Source organism: Corythoichthys intestinalis, chromosome 10 (assembly GCF_030265065.1).
Source record: "Corythoichthys intestinalis isolate RoL2023-P3 chromosome 10, ASM3026506v1, whole genome shotgun sequence".
NCBI lineage: Eukaryota > Metazoa > Chordata > Actinopteri > Syngnathiformes > Syngnathidae > Corythoichthys > Corythoichthys intestinalis.
Genome location: NC_080404.1, coordinates 21183229 through 21207366, shown reverse-complemented (window position 1 = coordinate 21207366; position 24138 = coordinate 21183229). Strand labels below are relative to the sequence as shown.

General features: G+C 39.0%; 2 protein-coding genes across 4 annotated transcripts in view; one reads left to right on the top strand and one right to left on the bottom strand.

Moving 5' to 3' along the window:
- Positions 1-4268: 4268 nt before the first annotated feature.
- On the bottom strand, positions 4269-17248 carry polr1c (RNA polymerase I and III subunit C). Its single transcript, XM_057847431.1, has 9 exons — positions 17103-17248; positions 16811-16882; positions 16519-16626; positions 13581-13713; positions 10726-10857; positions 9585-9737; positions 7526-7675; positions 6130-6246; positions 4269-4439 (listed from the first exon to the last, which is right to left on the bottom strand). The coding sequence occupies exons 1-9, from the start codon at positions 17172-17174 to the stop codon at positions 4321-4323; spliced, it is 1056 nt and encodes a 351-aa protein (XP_057703414.1). The 5' UTR covers positions 17175-17248; the 3' UTR covers positions 4269-4320.
- Positions 17249-17276: 28 nt separating this feature from the next.
- ddx51 (DEAD (Asp-Glu-Ala-Asp) box polypeptide 51) overlaps positions 17277-24138 on the top strand; it is a 99948-nt gene continuing 93086 nt past the window's right edge. For 2 of the 3 annotated variants that reach the window (XM_057847420.1, XM_057847422.1), the window contains exons 1-5: positions 17277-17360; positions 18131-18423; positions 19101-19225; positions 19536-19686; positions 19804-19949. In XM_057847420.1, coding sequence (XP_057703403.1) covers positions 17314-17360; positions 18131-18423; positions 19101-19225; positions 19536-19686; positions 19804-19949 — 762 coding nt within the window. In that variant the 5' untranslated portion in view covers positions 17277-17313. Of the gene's footprint in view, positions 17361-17452; positions 17593-18130; positions 18424-19100; positions 19226-19535; positions 19687-19803; positions 19950-24138 lie in introns of those variants that run through there. The other variant, XM_057847421.1, reaches the window with a different exon arrangement.

Below are 24138 nucleotides of genomic sequence, written 5' to 3'. Positions count from 1 at the left end.
CTTTTTCTGCTTCACCTTTTTAGGTCTTCACTTGCAACATTTCACATACAGTAACATTTTACTTTTTATATTGTTCAAATGACAAGCACCACACCCCACACACGCACACACACACACACACACACACGGGTACTAGTAACACGTTACATTGACTCAGTTACAGTGCCTTGCAAAAGTATTCGGCCCCCTTGAATCTTGCAACCTTTCGCCACATTTCAGGCTTCAAACATAAAGATATGAAATTTAATTTTTTTGTCAAGAATCAACAACAAGTGGGACACAATCGTGAAGTGGAACAACATTTATTGGATAATTTAAACTTTTTTAACAAATAAAAAACTGAAAAGTGGGGCGTGCAATATTATTCGGCCCCTTTACTTTCAGTGCAGCAAACTCACTCCAGAAGTTCAGTGAGGATCTCTGAATGATCCAATGTTGTCCTAAATGACCGATGATGATAAATACAATCCACCTGTGTGTAATCAAGTCTCCGTATAAATGCACCTGCTCTGTGATAGTCTCAGGGTTCTGTTTAAAGTGCAGAGAGCATTATGAAAACCAAGGAACACACCAGGCAGGTCCGAGATACTGTTGTGGAGAAGTTTAAAGCCGGATTTAGATACAAAAAGATTTCCCAAGCTTTAAACATCTCAAGGAGCACTGTGCAAGCCATCATATTGAAATGGAAGGAGCATCAGACCACTGCAAATCTACCAAGACCTGGCCGTCCTTCCAAACTTTCTTCTCAAACAAGGAGAAAACTGATCAGAGATGCAGCCAAGAGGCCCATGATCCCTCTGGATGAACTGCAGAGATCTACAGCTGAGGTGGGAGAGTCTGTCCATAGGACAACAATCAGTCGTACACTGCACAAATCTGGCCTTTATGGAAGAGTGGCAAGAAGAAAGCCATTTCTCAAAGATATCCATAAAAAGTCTCGTTTAAAGTTTGCCACAAGCCACCTGGGAGACACACCAAACATGTGGAAGAAGGTTCTCTGGTCAGATGAAACCAAAATTGAACTTTTTGGCCACAATGCAAAACGATATGTTTGGCGTAAAAGCAACACAGCTCATCACCCTGAACACACCATCCCCACTGTCAAACATGGTGGTGGCAGCATCATGGTTTGGGCCTGCTTTTCTTCAGCAGGGACAGGGAAGATGGTTAAAATTGACGAGAAGATGGATGCAGCCAAATTCAGGAACATTCAGGAAGAAAACCTGTTGGTATCTGCACAAGACCTGAGACTGGGACGGAGATTTATCTTCCAACAGGACAATGATCCAAAACATAAAGCCAAATCTACAATGGAATGGTTCAAAAATAAACGTATCCAGGTGTTAGAATGGCCAAGTCAAAGTCCAGACCTGAATCCAATCGAGAATCTGTAGAAAGAGCTGAAGACTGCTGTTCACAAACACTCTCCATCCAACCTCACTGAGCTCGAGCTGTTTTGCAAGGAAGAATGGGCAAGAATGTCAGTCTCTCGATGTGCAAAACTGATAGAAACATACCCCAAGCGACTTGCAGCTGTAATTGGAGCAAAAGGTGGCGCTACAAAGTATTAACGCAAGGGGGCTGAATAATATTGCACGCCCCACTTTTCAGTTATTTGTTAAAAAAGTTTAAATTATCCAATAAATTTTGTTCCACTTCACGATTGTGTCCCACTTGTTGTTGATTCTTGACAAAAAATTAAATTTTATATCTTTATGTTTGAAGCTTGAAATGTGGCGAAACGTTGCAAGGTTCAAGGGGGCCGAATACTTTTGCAAGGCACTGTACATTTACTTATGGAGAAAAATGTACTTCTAGGAGTATTTTCACCATGCCATACTTTTACTTAAGTACTGAGATAACCAAACACTGCTACGATGCAGGATAATGACACATACAATAAGAAAATGCCACACATTGTGAGCATATGTCGGAAACCGGCACATTTTCGTCTGGTTCTCGTCAGACAAAAACTGACATTCGTTTCATTTTGTTTTTGTACAGTACAGTTTTAGTCTCCCAAGACACGTTTTTAGCTCGCTATCGTCTTATCATCATGAAAAATTTGTTCAATTACGAAATATTTTAATCATCGTTGACGAAAACAACAATGAATCAAGTCGTGATTACTGTTGCAACATCCCATTGGTAAAACTGGTAGAGCCACTGTGGGTATCTCTGGGAAAAATATAGTAAAATCTAATACAGTGGGGCAAATAAGTATTTAGTCAACCACCAATTGTGCAAGTTCTCCTACTTGAAAAGATTAGAGGCGCCTGTAATTGTCAACATGGGCAAACCTCAACCATGAGAGACAGAATGTGGAAAAAAAAAACAGAAAATCACATTGTTTGATTTTTAAAGAATTTATTTCCAAATTAGAGTGGAAAATAAGTATTTGGTCACCTGCAAACAAGCAAGATTTCTGGCTGTCAGTGGTCTAACTTCTTCTAACGAGGCTCCACTCGTTACCTGTATTAATGGCACCTGTTTTAACTCATTATCGGTATAAAAGACACCTGTCCACAACCTCAGTCAGTCACACTCCAAACTCCACTATGGCCAAGACCAAAGAGCTGTCGAAGGACACCAGAGACAAAATTGTAGACCTGCACCAGGCTGGGAAGACTTAATCTGCAATAGGTAAAACGCTTGGTGTAAAGAAATCAACTGTGGGAGCAATTATTAGAAAATGGAAGACATACAAGACCACTGATAATCTCCCTTGATCTGGGGCTCCATGCAAGATCTCACCCCGTGGCATCTAAATGATAACAAGAACGTTGAGCAAAAATCCCAGAACCACATGGGGACCTAGTGAATGACCTACAGAGAGCTGGGACCACAGTAACAAAGGCTACTATCAGTAACACAATGCGCCGCCAGGGACTCAAATCCTGCACTGCCAGACGTGTCCCCCTGCTGAAGAAAGTACATGTCTAGGCCTGTCTGTGGTTCGCTAGAGAGCATTTGGATGATCCAGAAGAGGACTGGGAGAATGTGTTATGGTCAAATGAAACCAAAATTGAACTTTTTGGTAGAAACACAGGTTCTCGTGTTTGGAGGAGAAAGAATACTGAATTGCATCCGAAGAACACCATACCCACTGTGAAGCATGGGGGTGGAAGCTTTGAGGCTGTTTTTCTGCAAAGGAACCAGGATGACTGATCTGTGTAAAGGAAAGAAAGAATGGGGCCATTTATCGAGAGATTTTGAGTGAAAATCTCCTTCCATCAGCAAGGGCATTGAAGATGAGACGTGGCTGGGTCTTTCAGCATGACAATGATCCCAAACGCACAGCCAGGGCAACAAAGGAGTAGCTTCGTAAGAAGCATTTCAAGGTCTTTGGAGTGCCTAGCCAGTCTCCAGATCTCAACCCCATAGAAAATCTGTGGAGGGAGTTGAAAGTCCGTGTTGCCCAACAACAGCCCCAAAACATCACCGCTCTAGAGGAGATCTGCATGGAGAAATGGGCCAAAATACCAGCAACAGTGTGTGAAAAGCTTGTGAAGGGTTACAGAAAACGTTTGGTTTCCAACAAAGGGTACATAACAAAGTATTGAGAGGAACTTTTGGTGTTGACGAAATACTTATTTTCCACCATGATTTGCAAATAAATTCTTTAAAAATCAAACAATGTGATTTTCTGTCCCCCCCCCATATTCTGTCCCTCAAGGTTGAGGTTTACCCATGTTGACAATTACAGGGCTCTCTAATATTTTCAAGTGGGAGAACTTGCACAATTAGTGGTTGAATAAATACTTATTTGCCCCACTGTATGTACAATAAAGACGAAAAATGTGATGACTCTAGCGGAGTAAGAGTAACGTTTCTTCTTCCCAAATCTACTCAAGTAAAAAGTATGGCATGGTGAACCTACTTAAATTGTACCTTTTTCTTTAGAAGTTCCTCAAATAAATGTTACCACCTTACTAGTATCCACCTTTGCATACTGTATATTATTCATATACAGTGTATTTAACGTTTAACTATTTCTTGTTCTCATCTCTGTCCCTTCAAAACCATTTTGTGTCCAGATGCTTTCTCTGAATGAACAATATAATATGGAAAACCACAATGGGAGTACACCAAATACCAATGTGGTACAGAAAAACTGTTCAGTCTAAAAACGTACTCAGATTCCCATGCTCCATGTTGAAGCAACTGAACAGGACAGGTTAAAAAATAAATAAAAAAACATAAAATACATTGAAGCGTTTGTGCCAAAAAAGCAAAAGAAATGGTTTTCAATTACTTTTATTGCAAACACAAGGTTTTAAAAGAACAATTCCACAGAAAACCTCATTGTACAAGATTAATTCACTCTATATCAGTAGAGTCCAGTTCATTAAGCAATCTCTGACACTTAGCCATAAGGACTTTGATAGCTTCTGCAACCAGGACGTTCGGGGGCAGGATTCCTGTAGACTCCACAGAAACTGGGGGAAAAAAATATTAAAGCAAAATCAATAATATTTGTAGAGATTAATTTAAACATATATACATTTGGATAAAATTGTTGGTACTCCTCTGCAACTGAATCAAATCAGACTTTGCTTTTGGATTAAGCTTCCACAGTGTTATTTGAAAACAAACAATGAACTCATGAAACAGGCCTTTAGAAAAATGATAGCGCCCTTAAAGGGAAATTCCCTCCAATTCCAGTTTCTCCCCACTGCTTCATGAATAACCCAGGTCAAATTGAGTGATGACTGAATTTTGACATCTATATTTGTTAATTTATTAAAACCTCTGAAAATGAGTATCTGCATCTGTGTTTTAAAAATTTCCTCTTGAAGTCTAACTTCAGACGCCGCACACACGATACTCTACAGAGAGTTTCCGACACCCCAGCATGGAAAGTAGCTATTGGCTGTCCTGAAAGTCACTACCCGACGTCATCACCTAATTTGCATAAATGTCTACTTGCATGTAGTTGTAATGGACGCTGTTGGAGAGCGGAATAACGTTGTGGGAGAGGCAAAAAGTGAGTTTTAAAAAATCCCAAGAAAAGCCGCTAGAAATGTCGCAAGGCAATTTTGACAAAATAAAGTTGCCAACAGGCTTTGGAGAGTCACAAGATTTAGTGAGAAAGTCGTCAAGTTGGCAACATAGACTCTTTAAGGAGTTTTTGTTTTTTGAGGCAAGGTTCCCGTGTCGACACAGTATCAACAAAGAAATAACAGATTCAATAGAATTATAAAACATTTTCATCAGGCTCTTATCCACCTGGAATCTCGCAAGTTTCATCAGACAATGTGGTCATTGCAGGCCTATTTTAAACTGCATTTCACTCAGTGTTGTTTTTGGCAGCCTTAATTTTTGTCTTCCATCCTTTGGACTAAAATACTTTAGTCAACAATTAATCAATGTTTTCGTCTGTAAAATTCAAAATTTTAGTCCAAAGATAATTAAAGGTTTCCAAAAATGTCGATTGAACATTTACAGACGAGCACATACTGTACCGTCTACAAGGACAACGCCAACTTGGTGATGATAATAGACACACAGCAGGAAAACAGTATATTATTTTCAATAATTATACCCACCTGGACGCCATGAACTGTACGTTAAAAAAAAAAAAAAAAAAAATTGCCCGAGAGTTTGACAACGCTTGCCACGCTAAATGCTAATGCTATGAGTTACATTTAGTGTGTGATGATAACTCAGAACAGACCTGTAAAGGCTAAAGCAACATTGTGTATTCTCTCTCGCCAAGATAACAGACCTTTAAAGTCTAAAGCAACATCGCATATTCTCTGGCCAAAATCGGAAAACAAATCTCACCATGTATTTCAAAACACGTAAGCCTTGAGCTTGGACAGGATAGAACATCTGTTCGTGTGGGTTCACGAGTGACGGTGTGTACATGAAGCATTTTTATTCTGATCAGCCTTTTAATCACAATAAATGTGTCCATATAGACAGTTACTGATTCATACATCTTCTGTAGCACTTTTCATTGTTTAATGTTTCTTGGACCGGCTTGGTTAAATTTTCAATTCACAAGTCATTCATTTGTTTGTTTTCCCTTGTGCTAATGAGAGATTGCCTCATAGGGACTAATAAATAGCCATAATAGTTCACACGTTCGTGTGCATGTGAAATGTAATAAAGAAATTAACGTACAGATGAAATGGTCTCGCACTCGTCCAAGTTTCACCACATTCTTCAAGTCGTCATGGCGAAGCACTTCTCTGCTGCATGTATCCAAGCGACTGTTCACTACTTTAGCAATTTTGCTCCCTGTAAAAAACCAAATATGACATTGTATAACCTTAATTGTTAAAAACTCTGCAGGCTCCTCTGATATTAGCCATTCAATTTTTTATTCCCAAAATTGTAGCTGTTTTTTTCATTAGTGTAAAGTCCAATTGTAATTTTATCAATTCCATGTTATGCTCATTCGAATGTAGGTAAGAATTGAATATCTACACGACACCTCTGAACCAGTGTTGTTTTTGGCAACCCTTTTAATTGTGGTCTCAGTCTTACTATGATAATACACACTCAAACAGTATTATTTCCCCATTAATTTTAACGACCTGGACGCCACAGACTGTAAGCGATACACTCGCCACGCTGAAGCTAATGCTACGGGTTACATTTAGAGTGTAATGATCACTCAGAACAGACCTGTAAAGGCTAAAGGCTGAGTTATGCTTGTGCGGCAGACCTACGCTGTCAAGGCAGACCCGATTTACAACCCTCTGCCGTAGCCTGTCGTGCAGCTCCACAAAATTCTGACTATACGTCGCGTCAACGCATGGTGACGTGACGCAAATGGACTCTGATTGGTCCGCTTAGACTGTCGTTTCAGGTTTAGCGCGAAATCACCGCCATTTACAAACATTCTAACGAACACCTCCGCAACAGTCTTCTGCGTTGTCTGCGCCTCAACATTTGTATGATCAACATTTGTTGCTCAATATTGATGAGCTGAAGATCCACATTCAAGCATTCCATCTCCGTTGGCATTGTTGTGTAACCGGAAGAAAACTAGAGGAAGTCAACAGCAGTCCCCCAAAACCGTACAGACACAACGCCACACCCCTCTAGTGGCTTGGCGGTGAATTACAGAGCAACGCGTTCCCTTGCCGCAGAACTATCGATGGCTCATTGATGTCGTAGTTGCTACCCCGTCACCGCAACGCAGAAGCATAACTCAGGCTTAAAGCAACATTGCATATTCTCTCTCGCCAAGATAAGAAAACAAATTTTACCAAGTGTTTCAAAAAAAGCAAGTATGGGGAGGACACCGGTAACCGAGGAAACTGGCATTCGTCTTATTATATTGTTGTCTCCGATGGCACGTTTGGAGCTAGTTATTGTCTCGTCATGAAAAAATTGTTTTTGATGAAATATTTTCGTTATGGTGACAAAAACAACAATGCCCTGCACTGTGAACGTATGTTCGCAAAAATGCGACATGTACGACATCAACAGGGGAAATGCATCCCTAGCCCTTGACAAAACAAACAGCAGACACAAACATATTGTCCCTTGTATGTTAAGGCAATCTTACCGTTAACTTCTTCCAGTTCTATAACTCCTTGTGAAAAGCAGCGTTTTAAGCGTTCTGCCTTCTCTCCCTGCACAGTATCAAGGAGGGTGATCTCTGGCAGGAGTCTGTAACTTGCTGTTGCCACAGGTGAGAACTTAGCATGGTCCTTCCCTGTTTGTAGAACAGAAACATTTCTGTAATTAATACAGTGCTTCTTAATTGTTTTGTGTTACGCCCACTCTGGGATGCTCTTTTTTATTATTTACTTGACATTTTTGGAAATATTTTATCTGAATTCATCATTTTGTGATTAGCTAAATCATTAGTTAAATCATGCTTTAGGAAGGGGGCAGTTACTTTTTCACAAATAATTAGGTAGCCTTGAATGTTTTTTTACATTAATAAAACACCTTTTACCTTACGAAAACATTTTAAAAACTGCATTTTATGTTCCACTCTGACCGCCAATCAAGTGCTCTAATTTGCTATGTAAAACTAAAAATTATCGCAAACACTTAGTCGAAAAATAAGAACTCAATAACTGTAAGCTAGCTAGCATGCATGCTAGGAGTGGGAACCTCTCGGTACCTCACGATACAATATGATTTGCGATACAATGCTCACGATAACGGTGATCTCACAATGTGGCGATAAAACAAACAAAAAAAAATATCGATAGCTAATAAACACAAGCTTATTTCATCCTTCTGCTGTGAATTACAATGAGTTTATCACTAGCAGACGTCCAAGTGGTTGTTGATTTTCGGCCACTTTGTTTTCCTTTTGAGGCATTAACGGGTCAATTCCTGTTGATTTTTGTGCATTTACAGGACACTTCCTGTTGATTTTGAGTTACTGAAAAGGATTTGACTCAATGTCCCCAAACGAATAGGAAGTGACTCAAAATCAAGAGGAAGTAACCTGTAAATGCTCTGGTTTCAGTGCCGTTGATGGCGCTAGACGTCCAATCCAGTCAAAATGAATTGGATGTCTAGCGCCATCAATGGCAACCAGTGAGCTAACAGACACTATTCTAAAGGAAGATTTTGGTAGCAAACTGTTGGTTCCTTTTATTCATTTTTTTAATAAACAGACACCTTTTTAAAAAGATATATCGACAACCTTTTGGGCTACAAAGTGTCGCGATATATCATCTTTTCAAAATATTGGTCACACTCTTAATGCATGTTAGCTATGTTTTTAGCGTGCATGCATGTTACCGTATTTTGCGCCCAATAATACTTAGTGCTTTATGTTTGTGTTCACTTGTAATGAGTGGAAGTTTTAAAATACAGTAGGGCTGCAGCTATAGATTATTTAGGTAATTGATTAATCTATTGATTGGTTTGTTCGAATAATCAAGTCATCGGATTACAAACATTTATTGCGTTGCAGAATATATTTTAAGAGATGTAAAACAAAAGAAAAAGTGTTTATGCTTGCAATAACATTTATCTGTATTTGCTAAGACTGCACTTTCAAAAGAGCACTACTGGTAAATGCGAATACAAATAGTGTTTCTTCAATCGATGTAGATTTGCACTTTCATTTCACACGAGCAATAAATGCATTAAAAAAATTAAATACCTGAGCTTAGCCTCAAACGGTATAAACAAAAAAATAATGCGGTTCTAAGTACAAAAAAAGAAAAATTGGCCAACGTGCATAGAAAAAGTCTGCTAGCTTAAATGCTATAAAATGCTTTTTTTTTTTTTAAACAAAGCTCTTAACAAATTATTCAAATACAAATTCCCACAAAAAACTGCTAAATATTCTTCTAAACTAAACGACGAATGCATGAACAAACATATTAGCTCAAACAAAAACTTAGGTTGGTTTTAACAGGGAGCAGCTGGATTAACCCAGTTTAGATGAGTTGTGTCATATTCACTGTTGCCACTAGAGGGCAGTATATCCACCCAAATCAGTAAAACTAAATGCAAACACTTTCAAAACAAATTACACGAATCCTCAAAGCAGCAAAATTTGATTTAAAGCCTTTTCCTAATCGAATTACTCGAGTCAATCGATTAATCGTGACAGCACTAAAATATGGTACGTTCTACTTTGCAGATCTTACCTATTCCTTTGACACAATGCATAACAATGTCAAGTTCCTGTCCTGGCCGGAGCAGCGCTATAAGGATGTCATCATGTACTGGTCCAATACTTGAATCCGCAAACACATCAGCCTGGTTACCAATTGGGACCCACTTAATGTCTCTGGAATAGACTAGAGAAAATGACAATTATGAAATCAATTGTCCTCAAGACTGTAGGGAAAAAAAGCCAGTTGACTCATTCAATACTCGAGCAGTGAAGCGTCCATGGTTGAGACCAATGCATTCCAGCTAGAAATGCAACTACCAAATATTTTTAGAGTATTTAATAATTGTGACAAATTAAAAGTAATTGGATCCAAAATTAATCTTGCATAAAACAACAAAAATAGGTGCAACAGGTCCAACAGAATTGCATCACCTGCAAAAAGCAGAGATGCAATGTTGAGGCCCCCAACCGAGACCTCCGCAATGGCACGGCTGAACTACTTTCAAGTATTACTGATCTTTCCTTGATAGAAATGTTGCAATTATAGTTGTAGTGAACCCTATGCTAATTCTGGAATTCTCAGAAAGTCAAATGGGTCAGTGGAAATTTGCCAATAGTACTGTGGTTTAATTTCGAAATGAATCCATTCCCATAAAAATAAACGATAAAAAGCATTACAGATAAAAGAGTAATGCGGTGGTCCAAGGTTTTGAAAATAACATCAACACCGAACAATGATCGAAATATGAAGCAGCAATCTTTACGAAAATCAATATAGTAGTACCTCAAGATACGAAATTACTTTGTTCCGGAGTGGCTTTAGTAACATGATTTTTTTCGTTTAATTTATTGCAATATCGATTGTTCCCCACCACTACAAGGAAAGATTCTGGCCAATAGAGCAATAGGATCATATGGCACGACTTTTAAATTTTTCAGCGAACGGGAATTACGTATGTTTTATTGTACGAATTATATTTTGTATGCTGAATAATTTTATGTAATATGGAGTGAAAAAAGCTTAGAAAAACCTTTCGTTAAAATTAATTTGTGTACCGAAGCTTTCATATCGCGAGGTACCACTGTACATCAGTCAATCCTTGTACACGTTAAGCATTGGATTGTGAAGTCCAAAATTTGAATTCCATTTTTGTTATTAGGGTTGCTCTTACCTTTGTTGTTTAAATAGAGTTCCTGTGGATCAGAAGAATCTTTGCTTGCTTTCACATTCCTGGTACATTTAACCTTGAGGGAAAGTTGTATTGTGTCTATTTCTGAAACGTCCTCCTCTGCAGAATCCTTATCTACAATACAATTATAAGAGAATACAGTAGTCCTCGTGTATTTCTCCCATAAATTACAATCATTAAGTGTTACTAAAGACAATACAGAAGTGTGACGAATAATTCATCTATTCGTGAAAAAACAATTGTGTTCATAGGTGCCTAACTGTCAGTCAGCAAACCTGTATAATTGTAAGCCTGTCAATCGCTAATCAATATATTATGTAGTTCAAGTATTGGGTGTTATTAATTTCATTCTGGGTGTGTTTCAAAAACATGAATAGGCAGTAAAAACAAAAATCTTTCCATACTAAGGATTTTTCAGAAATAAAGAAAACAATTGTCAATTGGATAGGCAAGTCATTATTGGCTAAAAATGTTTATGAAAGTCGACTGTTGATGAGGTAAAAGGTAGTGTTACACCTACACTAGTAACGGAAGTGCCCCAGTTTCACAGATGAAATGCCGGAACAATAATCACGACTCCATTATACCGAGGAGACGTAACAATAATAACTGAACAAATATTTAAAACAACAACATTTTGCCTTTGAGAGTGACTTAAGTCTCAGGTTATAGAGGATTTTATTAATTTATTTTCACCTATACCAGGTAGGAAGGCAAGTAAAAGAAAGTTGTCCTGAATTCACTATTTTTTCCCATTTCACAAAGGTTTTAAGTAGAGATCGGCATCCCGATCGATCGGGTCCGATTACGTCATTTTCAAAGTATCGGAATCGGCAAAAAAAATATCGGCCATGCCTTTTTTTTAATATATATATATTTTAATTAAATCGTTTTCTAATTGTATTTAACGTTACAGACATAATATGTTACACTCATCCAGAGTCTTTAGTTTAGGCTTAAGGGAGGGTTATCAAAAATATCCCAATAACGGCGGCAATTACTTTGTTAATAAATGTGTCACGTTAAACTATTTAACACTAACACTATTAATATATGTGCTACACGACTCGCTTACTCATTGTCGCGCTCAAACTGTAAAAACGCCGTTTTACCTATATAGAGATAAAAGGCATGGCTAAATGAGTAGAATGAATTTTGGCAGCATTAGGAGCCTTTCTTCAGTTGGCTCAAACCTTGCAATACCTCTCCCTATGCTTAGAAATATCATGGGAAGCAATGAGGGGAAGCAAGGCAACAATTGATATTTGTTTTAATACCATAAGTTATTTCCCAACGCACAGTCATGGTTTTACTTCCCATCATGATTCCACTTCCCATCATGCATTGGGCCATGGCTGCAGTATCATTTACTGAAAGCTCAACAAATACACTAGATGGCAATATTTAGTCACAATATACAAAGACAAGTCTTTCTATCCGTGGATCCCTCTCACAGAAAGAATGTTAATAATGTACTGTAAATGCCATCTTGAGGAATTATTGTCATAATAAACAAATACAGTACTTATGTACTGTATGTTGAATGTATATATTCGTCCGAGTTTTATTCATTTTTTTCTTACTGCATTGCCAAAATGTATATGATCGGGAAAAATTATCGGGAATGATTGGAATTGAATCGGGAGCAAAAAAAAAAGCAGTCGGATCGGGAAATATCGGGATCGGCAGATACTCAAACTAAAACGATCGGGATCGGATCGGGAGCCAAAAAACATGATCAGAACAACCCTAGTTTTAAGCCTTTGTTTGACCAAGCCGCGATAATGATGATGATGGATGATACTTTTTTTTGAAAGTTGTCTTTTTTTTTTTTCACATTAATTACTGACCACTTGTACCACTGAATAAAAAAATGTCAACAGTTTTTCTCAATCAGGTCAGATTTTTATGCTATTTTTAAAAATCTGAGCTTCTGTCTAAATTGATTACATTTTTGTGACTTCATCAGTTGATTTTTGTTAATATTTCTCATTCAAAGCAGCATCAGCATGGTAAGCATGCTTTATAAACCTTGTGACTGGTTTCCTGTTACGAACAATGGTGTAATTACCGCAGATGTTAGAAAATATGTCCGGTTTATTCTTACAAGATCTTCTACTCGAACCCATTTCTGTCACTTGTGTGAACTGCTTCTACTTCTTTTTTTTGCTATAAATATAAAATAATTAATTCATTCATTCATTTTCCATGCCGCTTATTCCTCACGAGGGTTGCGGAGGTGCTGGAGCCTATCCCCGCTAACTTCGGGCAGTAGGCAGGGGACACCCTGAATTGGTTGCCAGCCAATCGCAGGGCACAAGGAGACACACAACCATTCACGCACACACTCACAATAATATTCCGTCAAATGGCGTGAGAACAATAATAAACAAAAACCTCTCAAAATAAATATATCATAGCTCAGAAAGATTACCTGACTGAGCAAAACCAATGTGATTTTTTGATTCAGCACATTAAAATTACTATAAATCAGCTAACAAAATTTGGACAGTAACTTTAGTGTTAACCAGTGTTATACATTCAAGTGAGTGTGTGAATGTTATACATTCAAGTGAGTATGCACTGTGCAGTATTCTAGTATTTAAAAATAAAATTAAAAATTAAGCGTGCTATCAGTATGACATGAGTCATGAGTATGATCCTTGGCTGAAACCACAACGCCATATAGTTCATATAAAGGGCCCTCAAGACCAAGATCTACCAGAGCAGATCAGACAAGAGGTGCAGGCTGTGCAAATATGCACCGAAGACCGTACAACACATCATATGTTTAAATAGTATTTCTCCCACTGCACACAAAATGTACTAGGGCTTACCAATGGTTTTGTACTCAAACAGAAATGGGTCAGCTTTGATGGGTATCAGGCCTAGTCTTTGTGCCAGGACTTCATCTTGGACAATAGATGTGTTGTTGTAAATAAAAACCTTTTCAATAGCCATGGTGGGGACCTAGAAGCACACACAAAAAAAAAAATCTAAAGATCTTAAAGTAGACTAATACTTTCTGTAATGTACACAAAGCACTCAGATAGGGCATGGGCCCGTGACTGGTTGCAAGTTATACCAAGGTTTAGAAAAAAACAAAACCGCCATTCTGTTCAGCTGCTTAGACAAATTGTAAATGGTAAATCTAAGCGTCTTTGCTGATTAATTCTGACTTCGCTGGGCAGTTTGTTCATACGATAAATCAAAGTAAGCTTTAAGATTTTGCCGTTTCCAACTACGCTATCCATTTATTGGAAGTCACGGAATTAAAAAGGCATGTTGTCTCTATCCCAATTCACTTTTTGGCATTATTTAAACATTATGGTGATCAACATTTTGGTTATTTTCCAGGCATAATTATCATTTTGCACCGGAACAACATTTAAGATGTAGAATATTATTCCATCACAAACTATTTTAAATCCCTACGTTTGTAGCACGTACTCATTACATTTTTTTCGTTATGCAAAAGACAAATGTATTAGACTACACATGCTTTATGTTCAAATGATCATCGGTAGCGTTGATGTGTGGTTTGTTAGCCTCTGTCTTTTCTGACTGAAATGCAAAATTGGTATGACCACGCAACTTGAGTTTCCGTTGCAAAGCGCTTATCTGTAAGCCAAAAGAGGAAGGCAAGGTTGCGAACTTTAATACAGTGCAGTGTTTCCCCTAGGATTTTTTGAAGCTGTGGTGGTGGGCTGCATCGGAGTCGGACAGCCTCACCATGTCGTGCCACAGCGAATTTTTTTTTCTTCATTTTTTCCCCCAAGAAGAACCATAACAAAGATATATTTGAAATATTTCATTAGCCAGGCTAATGTTGTACCTCTCAGCTACAGTACATGTATGTAAAATGCGTAGCTGATTACAGCTACGTTACCCGATGTACTAATGCGACTTTTTTTCTCGTGGCAATAGTACGACTTACATCTCGTAGTGACTCAGGGTTGGCAACCCAAACTGTTGAAAGAGCCATATTTGACCCCCAAAAAAACACAAAAAAAACTGATACAGTATGTCTGGAGCCACAAAAAATTAAAAGCCTTTTACAAGCCTTATAATTATCGATACTAGCTATATTAGCCTACTATAGAAATACGTAATTAGCCTTCATGATTAAATGTTTGTTTTCCCTGCAGTGGATCCTATAGAGCATGACGCACCACGTGACTACTCTGTTGTACTATGCCACCACAAGTTTAACTTCATTACAATATTAATGAATTGAAAGAATGTTTGTGTCATGTTTGTCCTCCTAGAAATCCTATTAAAACAAAAAAATATATTTCCCTCCCCCATCTTTTTCCATTTTAAAAAAAAAAAAGCTCCGAAGCATCGCTAAAGAGCCGCATGCGGCCCGAGAGCCGCGGGTTGCAGACCACCGTCGTAGTCCTCCTTTTTCCTTTTATTTGACCCTCATAAGTACTACATTACCACAACAATAACAGTCCTTCTGTCAACTGACCCATTTAGAGCACTGGGGGAATTCTAATAGCCGTGTAAAGAGTTTTACTTGATTCGGTGAGAAGGTGAATAGTTTTTTCCCCGTTGTTCGTAAACTAAATTTCCACACAAAGGCACGTCGAGGTACCATTAACTTAGCAAGGAGAGGTATGAGAGTCATTTTTCGAGTGTCCCAGAGCTCGCGAAATTTGGGTGGGGGGGCGCATTTATCAAAGTTTCGTCAGCCGCAATTGTCTGAAGTTGGCGCGCCGGTGTTGTGCCGAAAAATAGCCACTCCACGTGAAATGTCCCCCCTGACGGGAGCGCCCACACGTCACTCGTACAAACAGCCTTTTCTTACCAATCGATGGACACAGAAACGACGTTCTTGTACCGTGAATATGTATCATTTTACTCTGCTTGAACTGATAAATCGTTTACTGTGACCAACGCTCTGAAAATAGAGCAAGGCTTTATTTTGGGCCCCGCCTCTCCGCAGTCTCTCAGCGCAAGTTAGTCAAAGTTTGCTTTAGACGGCCGTCCACCGCCCACTTTCGCCGAAAAGTCCGATCCAAATTATTGTAATGCCCCGGATATGGGCAAGAAGGAGAGAAGTCTGTATTTGCTTACCCACTTTATTGTGGTAACAATAATAAAGAAAAACAATAACAAAATAACAGCGGGCTGCTACAACATGCGACCGCTATCTCTCGCTATCTCGCTCGTTCTCCCATTCTTCCTACTCGTTCCCCTTGCGTCTCTTAAGGGGGGGCCTGCATAGTTACGAACATTAGGCTACAATACACAATGAATAGGTGTCCGCTGAACTCCTCCCACTCGGCTGCCGCTAGTTTGAAGCGGCCTTAAAATTTTTTTTTTATTTAAATAAATAAATAAAATACATCTCATTTGCCAGGCGTGGCGGCTTTCATTTTAGTGTGGCGGTGCGCCACAATCTGTTGAATATAGGGGAATCCCTGCAGTGATACCTTGACATGCGATCTTTTCGACATCCGGTGTAAAATTTGACTCAACATGTTTCTACATTCGACGACATGCTCTAAATACGATGATTTATGACAGCGCTGCAGTTTCTTTGTTTTGCCGCAAGACGGACGCATGGCGGATTTTCTTGTGAGGGAAATAAACATGGGTTCCAAGAAGGTTAGTGCAGATAAAATCAGGCAGGATTTTGGGTGTGTTTGGCCAAATTTTGTGACCAGTACCAACCATGCAACGCTTAAAATATTTTGAGACAATTTGGTCTGAATAAAAGATTCCATGTCACCATATAAATGAAAAATATATGCATATGGTACAAACCTCTGCTAGTAAGATCCTTCTAAAGGCATTGGCAATGGCTGCGTCAATCCCCACCATATCAAACTCCATCAAGTTATCGGTCATCTGTGCAACATCAATTCTGAAGCTCTGGAAAATATGTCAGCATGTTATCAATACAGTGCAATCGTGAATATTGAGTATAAAGCAGGCCCCGCCCTTTGAAAACTCGACAATAGGTCAACCTCATTTTCAATTAGATCAAAGTATTTTAAATTGAATTCAAATGATTTACATTTCAAACATGTGGAGCCCTTCAGCAATCAAAAAGTACCTTTTGGAATGTGCGCATATCCCAAGTGTCATCATAGCCAGGGTAGTTTCCAGGGAAATTGGTCGTATGAACCTGAAGACAACAAATTAATTATTTAGAATAGCTCGTTCATTGACGTTGTGAGGAGAGGTTTAAAATATATTTCATTGGAAAACTAAATCCACCGACTGAAGACTAATAGAAGCTGCAATCTGAATTATAAGGCAATGGGTTCCGCTCAAGTACTGTATCGTGGAAATCAGGTTATGAAAACCAATATTTATGCAAGACCTGACACCAGGACAAAACTCACATTTTTCACGCTAAATTCTTGTAAAATAACCCGATTACGAACTTCTTCCACGTTACTTCTAATGTCAGACATTGTTATTGCTGTTTCTGGTGCTCTTCCTCATGTGCTTCTTTTTCTTCTTCGTGTGCTTGGTCGCGGAATTTATGGCGGAAGTGACGCACTATATAACGCGACATGTGTGGAAGCGTATGTCGGCTCTTTACGGGACGAAATGTATACATTTTGGTGGGAGGGAATGTCTTTGTTTTTGGTGAACAGGTAGGAACGGTCACTCATTATTTAATCATCATTCTCATGTCAGACATTGCTGCTGCGGGTGCTCTTCTTCATTCATGACATGTGCTTCATTTTCTTCTTGTGCTGGTCGCGGTATTTATGGCGGAAGTGACGTAATATACAACGCGACATAATTGTAGGCGCATGTCGGCTCTTTACGGGACGAAATTTATACATTTTTGTGGGTGGGAATGTCTTTGTTTTTGGTGAACAGGTAAGAACGGTCACTCATTATTTAATTTACTTTGAAAGTTTTGCAGTTTGTTATTTTAAGAGGCTTCAGCCTTCCCTGACACCCTGAAGTACGCTTAGTACTACTAAGCGTGATGGTAATGGTGAGATGAAGCCTCATGAAGCATTGAACAACTTGATCCAGTTGGTTCGAGAAAGCTTCATGGCTAAGGGTATAATCACAGTTGTATTTCAACAACGTGTGATTCGTTGATTTTTATTGTGTGTGTCAGTTGGGAAGGAATAAATATACAAAATATTACTACTATTAATATATTGTGTGTGAAAATTATTCCCCAAATGGTATTATCATAATATGGCATCTTGTGGAAAGGTTTTTCTGAAAATAGCATGAGCGTAACCAGGCAGAGGACTGTAAACATGCTTGTGTAAATTGAGAAATAGCACAAATTATGCTTGAATATGCGGTATTTAGTTTTAACGCTGAATTATTATAAAGACTAACCTAATAAAAGAGAGATTTGAAAAATGTATTGACGCTACTTCTCTGTTTGTTGTAGGTATCTTGGAGATGAAGATGATGGGAGTATTTCGAAGGAGTCCCGATCCCTGTTGTTACTTGATAAATTGCATCAGAAGGCAAAAAGAAAGCAGAAGCAAGGTTTAACAGAGGCGCAAGTGAAGTGTGATGTTAAAAAGAAACGGAAGGCTGACAATGACAGCAGCCTAGAAGGCCGAAGCAGTAGAAAGAAGAAATCAAAGGCTGTAGTTGTGAATGTTTCGACAAATATTCATCAAGACCCTGTTGAGAATGAAGAAAAGAGTGATGAGAAGCAAATAAATGACCAGTCGGGTATGTGCTTACTTTTTAAACACCAAACATTTTCAACAGAAGCTACTTTCTAATATAGTAGTACTAATAATAGTACTCCCAGTCAATATGGATTGGACGTTAAGCACCGTCAATGGCAGCAGGTTAATTTATTTGGCTAAAATTAAAATAGTCTGGCTCACTTGAGATTTAAACACCAAAAATGTGCCTTAAAATGGGATATGCAAAATTCAGTCTGTCAAAAACTGTCTTTCACAACAACACGTAACACATAAACCCTAACCCAACACGATTCATTTTCTTGGACAAAAAAAACCCACAACTAAAACGCTGGCCGCCACGGCAATGAAACTAAATGGACTAGGGTGCTGCGCTCGAAAAAGCCTCTCTTGGATTACGTCTCTTCCGGGTACTGGCGCTGGCTTTCTAGCAAACAGTGAAATGGGATTAAAAATGTTTTTTTTTTTGTTAATTTTACAAACAAATGGACTGCAAGTTGTGGCTCAGTGAAGTCCTATCTATATATTTTTTCCTAATGTGATAGGGGGACTTTAAAGCTTTATACTTTACCTGCAAATATTTTGTTTTACTTTGGGTGAAAAAAACATTTGATTGCGATATCTATAGTAAAACATTAGTTGGATTGTGTCTGGGTTTTTTTTCCTCAGTTTCAGTCTGTGTTGTTAATATACTTTCAGAAACTTGTGCCACTGGTAGAGATGCAGCGGTTGAGAGGACGGCGGAAGATATCCCAAATGCAACCTCAAGGTCTTTATCTGGTTTCACAATTCTGGGGGGATTTGAGAGTAAACCGGTCAAAAAGGTACAGTGGATTGTTGATGCTCACTGAATATTCTAAGGCTTAATGTTGACAAATGAAGTTCATCTGGAAAGCAAAAATTGAAGTAAAATCCCTTTTCTTTCTGTAGTTTCCTTGTGTATCCGGAAATGACCTTTGGTGCATGTTATTCTGTACAATTCAATTCAATTGAGCGCAGAAACTTTTTTTTTTTTTTTTATTGCGGCAGGCAAGATCAAAACATAAAATTTTAGTTTACCAACAATTTGTTTGATTACACTGATAAATTGTTTGCTAGATAGCATCGATGTGACATTGACATATTGTTTTACAGGTTCACCGAGTCCTACCTCAGTGGCTGGCTCGGCCTGACGTGATCCCAAGAGACATGAAAAGTAAACTGGTGCCTTGCTCTGAGATAAGAGAACTTAGTGCGTCGTTGCTAAAGAAATTAAACAGTCATGGAATCCATCACTTCTTTCCAGGTGACAGTAAATTTAAGGTTTGTTGAATGGCTTGTGCCTACAGTACACATGAACCATCCAACAGAGTACACAGTTTACTACATCGGTAAAAGTTGTTAATGTGACCTTTTCCCACAGTGCAAGCGGAGGTCATTCCAGCCATCTTGGAGGGTGCACAGCATGGACTACTGATTGGACAAGCTGGCTACAGGCCCAGAGATGTTTGCGTTTCTGCTCCAACTGGCAGTGGCAAGACTCTGGCTTTTGTTATCCCTATAATACAGGTAAGTTGCTACAGGTTCTTGGTTCTACCATGCACCATAGTAGAATTTATTTAGTTTTTTTTAAAAAAAAGTAAATTAATTCCTTCTCTTTTGTTTCATATTTTGGATACCTGCATTTTTTCCTGCTTTCAGTATTGACTCCAACAGTGCTTGGACATTAATCACTGACCTAGGGACACAGGTGGATACAGTAGCCAAAAATTAGCTTAAATAAGAGTAAAATAAAATAAAAATAATATTTCTCAAGTACAAGTAAAAAGTGTTTAGTGAAAAGAATGCTCAAATAATGAGTAACTGCCTACAATGTTATATATTTTTTTCTTTACAATAATGGTATTTTCTCAGCACCATGTCATCTATCTGAACTGTTATAATGTATTATAACCTATTACATTACCATATTAGGTTAAAAAAATGGACAAAAATCATCGAATTCCCACTAGGAAAATCAACAGAAATGAAACATCACCCATCCAAACAGCATGAGTGCCCTCTAGTGGAGAAAACATGAAATTAAAATGGTCAGATCGCCAGTTTTCCATGGTCTATTGGTGCCAAATACTGTAGAAACTGGGAGGGGCGTTGAAATCCACGCTTTCGAGTACTGTTGACGGCAGTGCTCGATGTTAAATAGTTCATTCTATTACGGTACTGTAAAAACTTATGTAGAATATAGAAGAAAAATGTAGCATAGCGTTTCTACTTAACAAATCTACTCAAGTAAAAATAAAAAGTATGGTGTTGTGAAATTACTTTTAGGAGTACATTTTTCGCAAAAAGTTACTCAAGTAAATGTAATGTGCTACATCCCACTGCTGCCCAGGAATAATATCCCAATACACCGTAGGACCAAATATAAGTAAAGTAATATTATTATTAGGGCTGTCAAACGATTAAAATTTTTAATCAAGTTAATTACAGCTTAAAAATTAATTAATCGTAATTAATCGCAATTAATCGCAATTCAAAACATCTATAAAATATGCCATATTTTTCTGTAAATTATTGTTGGAATGGAAAGATAAGACAAGATGGATATATACATTCAACATACGGTACATAAGGACTGTATTTGGTTATTATAACAATAAATCAACAAGACTGCATTAACATTATTAACATTCTGTTAAAGTGATCCATGGATAGAAAGACTTGTAGTTCTTAAAAGATGAATAGTAGTACAAGTTAATAGAAATGTTATATTAAAACGCCTCTTAATGTTTTCGTTTTAATAAAATTTGTAAAATTTTCAATCAAAAAATAAACTAGTAGCCCTATTCTGTCCTCAATGTGTGTGAGTACACAAATTGACAGATAGCGAACATAAGTTCCAAAAAGAAATCAGACTGTGTGGCAAAGTTGCATGGGCTTTACTGAAGTCATCTCTTTTTGACAGGAGCACGTTTCTTGTATTTTTGTAAAACTAAAAATAACAAGGTAATGTGTCAATAACTTGCATAAATCACAAAATAACATAAAATGTACGCACACGTGTCCATTTGAGCAGTAGCACTAGCCAATTAGCTCACAAGCATCTAACAAAGTAACTGCATTTCACTATATATGTGAACAAATTCAAATACACATCATCAATAACTATCTAATGCTCATGAATATAAACAAAGGAGGAATATAACTCACAAGCGATGCATGTATTAGACACAAACAGTGTGATGGGGCTACGAGAACTGCCACTGAATACTGGATGCGGACGTTAGCACACAACTCTAACTCCATATTAGCTGGTCTGAATAGCACTGTCTATTAGTGTGCGTTCGCGTCGACATATAATCACGTCAGAAAAGCGCGCCGAAACCCAAATAATCAGCTGCACTGAATCGCCAGCAGAGGGCGACATTACGCCACATAACATATGCAAGTCACACCCAAGCGCCAGCAGAGGGCGGAAAAACTCCATAAAACACAATTAACAAGTTGGCCTTTCACTGTACTGACATTTAAATCTGTCTGAGCGGGCCTAGTGCGTTAATTGCGTCAAATATTTTAACGTGATTAATTTAAAAAAGTAATTAACGCCCGTTAACGCGATAATTTTGACAGCCCTAATTATTATTTAAAGTCAAATCATTCTGACACAAAATGTAACCACCACATAAGTGGTGCTTCGGCGAAGAGGAGTTTGCTCTATCGCCAAGCATTCTCCACAGTTTGTGAGCAAACTGAATTCACTCCAATTCACTCACGCTTTGATGCTCACGCTGCCGAGTACAGCCTCTCGACGACGTATATTGACTAAACGATGATTGACACATTTGTGCCGTTGGTCGTAGCGCAACCGAGGCTTCACTCGCCAGATTAAAGCTGCAAACTGTCAATCATCGTTAAGTTTACTTTTTGTTTATTTATTTTTTCAAACCTGTCCTGTTCAGCTGTTTGACCAGGCGAATGGAAGTCTAAGTGCCCTGTTAGTCTGAACAGTTTTAATGTTTCACATTGAGAGCATGACATACTCCCATTGTGATCATTCAACATACCTCGTTTATCATGACAAAGCAGCGAACAGGAAGGGGTTATGGGGGAACAGAAGAAACACAAGAAAAGATAGAAAAGAAACACAAACAACAACAAGAAATACATTGAACGTCTACATTAACTACTAGTATGTTGGTGCTATAGTCAGCTAGATGTATTTCCGGTTGACACCATGTGGGGGCCTGTTGACCGGGAACAGAGGGGGACGGGCGTGGGGGAGTCCATAAACTAAGTGATTGAAAGGGGTAGAGTGTACACAAGCTAGCTCTTTGATCTAGAACCCAGTAATTGTTGAATTCTTTGTGAATGTAAGCCCCACGGCGACCGACCCTTACGCCGCCCCATCGCCTATCCTGGCACCGGGACCCACCCACCCGAGCACGCCCTATCGCATCCAGTCGCACGCGAGCCCCACAAAGCACGCGACAGCCACACAGACGAGCGGAGACGCCCCGCAGGCGCCAAGCTGGAGCCGCGGCCCCCACCCAGCCAGCCGGGGGAGGGAGGGCAGTCGGGGGGGCGGGGTTCAGCGCAGCCCATCCCTCCTCCCGCAGCCCAGCAAAGGAGCCATCGTCCCCCACCCGAGATCCAGGGTGGTCCCCCGGGCCACCATCAACGGGCCTTCTGGAATGGCAAGAGGGGACGCACCACCAGGCCCACAAAAAGGCCCACGAACCACAGCCGCATCCCCCCAACCGGCACGGCGCGCCGCGGGACCCCCAGCGGCCCACCAAACCCAGGGCAGGGCAGGGTCCCCCGCCGGAGCAGGTAACATCCAGCCGATACACCGGCGCCCAGTCAGCGACCCGCGACGGAGCACAGGGCGGATACCCAGTCAGAGAAGAGGGGAAGGTGGAAGCAGGATGACGCCGAGGAGCCGCCGCGGGGCGATGCAACATTGGAGCCCCGACCTCATCGTTAAGTTTAACTAGCCAATAGGGCCACAGCTATCGAATATTTTAGTAATCGAGTAATCGACTGAAAATTCTATCGATTAATCGAGTAATCGGATAAAACTTTTTTTTTTAGGTGAAGAGCAATTATAAATATACATGAGAAAAAAAGACATTTAATCCAATATTGAACCATTTTCAGTCAATCAATGTCTTAATTTTCGATGTACATTGTTGAAAACAGCCAACAATTGCATCTCAGATGTGACAAGAAAAAAAAATTCACTGCTTTCACTCAAACTTCTAGATCTTATTAAAAAAAACATATTTCTTACCTAAAAATGTAATTACGCTTGATAACACACATCACTTGAAAGCTATGTGTTTTGCCCACGTGTTTCAATTGAATTTTCATTTGTTTCAAGCTATTTTTAAGTTCTAGTTAAGTTTTAAGTTTGTCTAAACTGTAAGTACTGATAGGATTTTGAGTTTTTGCAGTGTTCAAAATAAATGTATGATACCTGCTGTATTGGAGCACATTAGGGACCAGTGCTACTGGGTGTTTTATTCAGCAATGACTACTGAGCTAAAACTGACAGTTAGCTTTATTATGTTTTAATTTTACACCCTAATCACTCTACAGCGCTGTGTTTTTACAGATTAAATAAAGCCTGTATGCAAGACACTTTAGCAAAGCATCAACAGTCGTCATAATCAATAGAAACCTAGCCCTCCGAAAGGCTAACGTTAAGTGAGCGTGTGACAGTGACATTATATTTATTAGTGCTGAGTCTACCGCTTAA